The sequence below is a fragment of the Pediculus humanus genome, genomic scaffold (assembly GCF_000006295.1).
Source record: "Pediculus humanus corporis 1103172108067 genomic scaffold, whole genome shotgun sequence".
Lineage (NCBI taxonomy): Eukaryota > Metazoa > Arthropoda > Insecta > Psocodea > Pediculidae > Pediculus > Pediculus humanus.
Genome location: NW_002987639.1, coordinates 165,962 through 170,970, shown reverse-complemented (window position 1 = coordinate 170,970; position 5,009 = coordinate 165,962). Strand labels below are relative to the sequence as shown.

Sequence of the window (5,009 nt, the reverse complement as noted above, 5' to 3'; positions counted from 1 at the left end):
TACGAATTTATTATTAACAGGATGAACCTTATTTTTTTTTATATGTTCGAGTGGGTACGTTTGCCTTTGACACGCCCTAAATATACCCTTGATTAATTATGATTTGACTTTAAATAAATTATTATTTCTTTTTGCGTGCGTGTGCGTGTGTGCGTACGTGCGTGCGTGTATGTAGGTGCCGTAAACATTCAATCTCGAACATTAATCCCGAAAAAACATTCACACATTGAAAATTATTCGCAGAGACAAAAAATTATTTAAATTATTTTACGCCTTGAGCGATTAAGGCGAATCGACAATTCTTTCATTAACATAATTAAACGATTTTACCAAAAAAATGATAATAATAATAATAATAATAAAATCGAAATGACGACAAGTTGGAAAAAATTTTTATGCCAAAACGAGGAGGTATTTATCAAAAAAAATTTAATATGTAATTATATAATTCCCAGACTTTTATAATATTATTATTATTATTATGTCATAATAATAATAATAAAAACAACAACTTGTCGTTAATTTCACTTCTTAATTATTATTATTATTATTATTATCATTAAAAGAAATTAAATTGGTTTTACGACGAGATTGTTGTATGATTTATACTCTAGGAGGTGCACATAACGGTATTTGAAAAATTTTATTAAATATACTCACCTGATAAGCATAACAAGATCTTATTCTTATTCTTTCTTTGTGCCTGCAGGTTTCCTCCAAATTCTGTACGGACGCCATTATGACACCCATTAGGTACATGTCGTGTTCGGCTTTTGTTAAATCCGCTATGTTTAACCTATGTCTAAAAACTTTGTCTGGATCTAGTCCCTGTTTCATTTTTTTTTTTTTTTTTTTTTTTTTAATAATTAATACATACATAAGTAAGTAGGAAGTCGATGATGATGTGCAGTCATCATTTTATTCAAAAGGCAACTCAACTTACTTCGAAACAATTTGTATCGGAACAATCGCAACCGATTTTCAATCTTTCCATCACTTCATTAACATTATCTTCTAATTTAGTCAATTCGAAAAGATTTTTTTCCGCCATATCGACATCGACATCGACATCGTCGTTAATGACGTCATTCCCGATTTTTTCCGTTTTTCCAACGCCTTTCACGTTTTTCAACGGATTTGATTTTTTCGGTAGAATCTTCGCGAGAGTTTTCTTATTCAATTTTGAATTTTTCCTTTTTCTCAATGGTTTTTTACACGTTCCCGTCTGAAAAAGTAATAACCGCAAAACGAGTTATGATAATTATAAATAAAAATTAATAAATAAATAAAAATAAAAAGTAATAAAAATAAATTTTTTTTCATCACACACTTGGCTCACCTTACACTAACTAAGTCATTATAATAAAATTATGTTCAAATTTTTTTTTTTTTTTTTTTTTCTTAACGCCCCCGTATATAATATACGTTATTTATATTTAAAATTCTTTTTTATTCCTCTGCTCTAAATTCATTTTAAAACGCGGGGTCATGACCCCCAGGTCGTTAATTTTATCAGACAGAAAAGAAAAAATTATAAAACTGCCTACTTATTATTATTATTATTAACACCGTCAAAGAGTAATTAAAATAACTGTGTAATTTTTATTAAAATTTATTAATACCTTAAAAAAACTTATTTGGTAAATTATTATTATTATTTTAATTTTTTTTTTTTTTTTTTTCTATGGAAAAAGAAGCTAGAAAACGTTCACATGTAGTAAAAATTTAGGTCGTTAGTAAATATAAGGGAAAGAACCATTTTGTTACGTGTAACGAATATAAACTCTTAACGCCCAAATAAATATAAATAATAATAATAATATTAATAATTATGATCGCTGATTGTTTAAAACAAAAATTTTTTTTTTCCACGAGAACAATATCTCTCTATAATACTATTGAATGATTTTGAAATCGAGGAAACCTGAATTTAATACCTTTGAAGCGGTTTTTTTTTTTTGTTTAAACAAAATTATAAATAATTACCCATTACCCATAAATACATAAATTTTGTTTTAATAATGCAATAAAAAAATTTTTTTGAAACTTCATTGTTTTTTTATTTTGCAATTAAAATTGCAACCTGACTATGATTTTAATGAGTTTTAATTGAAATACCATAAATTTCATAAAGAATCCCCGATAATAATAATAATAAGAAAAAAAAAAAAAAATTAATTGTTTTTTTATTCGCTCCACTTACTTTTCTTTCACCTTTTGATTTGATTAAATTATTATTATTATTATTATTATTATTTTCAGATTCCATTATTTTATTTTTTCCTAATAAATTATCAAAATTTATTATTCTTCCCTTATTATTATTTTTATTATTAGCATCATCGTCATTCAAACGGCACTTTATTTCATTTCCTTCTTTTTTTTTTTTTTTTTCACATGCCACCACTCCTGCCCCATTATTTATAACATCTTTATTTTCATTTGTTAATATTATAGAACTTGAATTTATTTTATTTTGACCCAATATTTTAGTTAGGAAATTTCCATCAAATTTGTTTTCTTCCACTTCCAAACAATCGTTTGTTTTCAATATGTTCAAACTTAAGTCTTTAACTAAAACTATCGAATGTTGTTGGTTTAATATAATGTTTCCATCATTTTGATTACCATCACAATATTTATTTAAATCACATACATTATTAGGATTTATAACATATGTTATAGGTTTCACAATCGTTCTCAAATTATTATTATTATTATTACAATTTATATTTTTATCATTCGATGTAAGATATGTTAATGGAATTTGTTGTATTATATTATTATGATTATCGCTAACAAATTCCTGTTTATTTTCAATGTTTGGCTCAATTTGCCAAATAACATGTTCCTCGGTTTGATAAGTTTCAGGTTGTGTTTTCGTTTCCACCATTGGCCAACCACTGATATATGATCCCTAAAAAAAAAATAAAAAGATAAGATGAATGTTTATCAGAGAAATTAATTTCATAACTTCCTTAAAAAATTAAAGGAAATAATCGAAACAAAAAGCAATCAACAATAAACTCACCAATGTATTATTATCCATTTTTGTGGTTAATAATGATCTTAATATTTCTCCACCTGCTTTTTCATCTTCTCCAAAATCCATTATAAAAAATTTATATTTCTGAAATAAAAAAAACTAGCCATTAATGGTTTCAAAATTTAATATCATCGAATTAATTTACAATTATATTATATAAAGCCGGGATCATTAATTAATTAATTAATTAATTTAAAAAATTCTTTTTTTTTTTAAAAAATAGGCGGGGAAAATCACTAAAAAAAAAAAAAAACTAAATTCTAAATTAATTATTATTAATTTGACATAACTACACAATCGACGTTTTAAGGATTTTTTTTTTTAATTATTATCATCAATAAATTTTAATCAGAAATTAAAATCGTGTTTCGTTTAAAATTACGTTAAAAAGTACGATAATATACGGGATGAAAATATTTTTTTATCAAAATTTTATAATTAAACTAATGAAAAAAATGAAAAATGAAAAACAAAAAAACGATTTACGTTCAAGATAAGCGCATTTAAGATTTTCTCTCCCATTTTTTTTTAACGAATGTAAGTTTAACGTCGGCCATTTTGAATTTAGATTATGAACGTACTGAGGAAAAATCAACCGTTAAAACCGATTGACAAAACCCCCATTTTAAATCTATTTATTTAAAAAACATGCATGAAAACATTAATAATAAAACTATTATTATATATATATATATATATATATATATACAAAAAAAAAAAGTTTTTCTCAACTTACCTGTTTTTTTTTTTTTTTTTACTTCAATATAAATACGTAAAACGAAACAAAACAAAAAAACAAAACAACACCAAAAAAAAAAAAAAAAAATTTATTTTATTTAATGCTACGTCAGAGATTAATCGAAATTCGAGTTTCTTGTACGATTTTTCAAAACAAAAAAAACCCCGACGATATATTCACAACGAATGAACAACACAAAATCATAGTAAATTATAATACTTCACAACTGTTGTGAAAAAAACGAAACGAAAAAAAAAATGAAATAATAATAATAATAATAAAAATACGTTTACGATGCTTATAAATTACAAAAAAAAAAAAAAAAATAGAAAAAATAGATATATTATTAATAAAATATTTAAAAATAAAACTTTTTTTTTGCTTTTTGCATAAAAAAAAAAAAACAATAAAAATAATAATAATAATAATGACATATTTTAAAGCCAAAACGAAAACGTAAAGAAAAAAAAGTCTGCGAATTTAATTTTTATTTCGTTTCAATGGTGGTGGTTGTTACATTACAAAAAAATGAATTAAAAAATTTTTTTCTTATAAAAAAACGTTATGTAATAAAAAACTTCCATTGATTTTATAAAAAAATACATTTAAAAAAAATAAATAAATAAATAAACAAAATAAAAAACAGCTACAAGCACAAACTTCTCCTTTTTTTTTTTTATGGGGACCAAAAAAACCCGTTATATTCGTTCATAAATTATTTTACATAATACCAGTTTTTACGATTTGTAATTTTTTTTTTTTTTTTTAATACTTTTTAAATTATTTTTCATTTATTTATAAAGTAATAATAATAAATTACATATTTATACGATAGTAATTTAATATAATAAATGTGATGCATGAATCTCACAATAAAAAAAAAAAATAAATTTTTTTAAATAAATGAATGTAAGAACTGACGCCAGGATAATTTTTTTTTTTTTTTTATGGAAACGTTTTATTCGTTAATATTTTTAATAATTTTATACGTTTTATTTTAATATGGAGGAAAAAAATTGCACGTTTTCATTTATATAAAAAATACAAATATGTAAAAAGTGTATATTTTTTTTTACTCGTTTGAAATGTTGCAGTTATTTTATTTTTGACATTTAAAATAATAATAAATTTATTGTATTATATGTACTTACCAGAAAACTGCAAAGTTCCATCGTCAGAAGTAGACATTTCGCTTCTACTCCTTTTTATTATATTATGAACTAA

At 23.1% G+C, this 5,009-nt stretch overlaps 1 protein-coding gene across 1 annotated transcript; it reads right to left on the bottom strand.

The window, feature by feature from the left end:
* Nucleotides 1-603: 603 nt before the first annotated feature.
* On the bottom strand, nt 604-3,049 carry Phum_PHUM407250 (uncharacterized protein; the record flags this gene model as incomplete). The annotated part of the gene is made up of 5 exons (XM_002428833.1): nt 604-828; nt 944-1,225; nt 2,204-2,283; nt 2,356-2,917; nt 3,032-3,049. 5 exons carry the CDS (start codon nt 3,047-3,049, stop codon nt 604-606), a joined length of 1,167 nt encoding a protein of 388 aa, XP_002428878.1.
* Between the last annotated feature and the right edge of the window lie 1,960 nt (nt 3,050-5,009).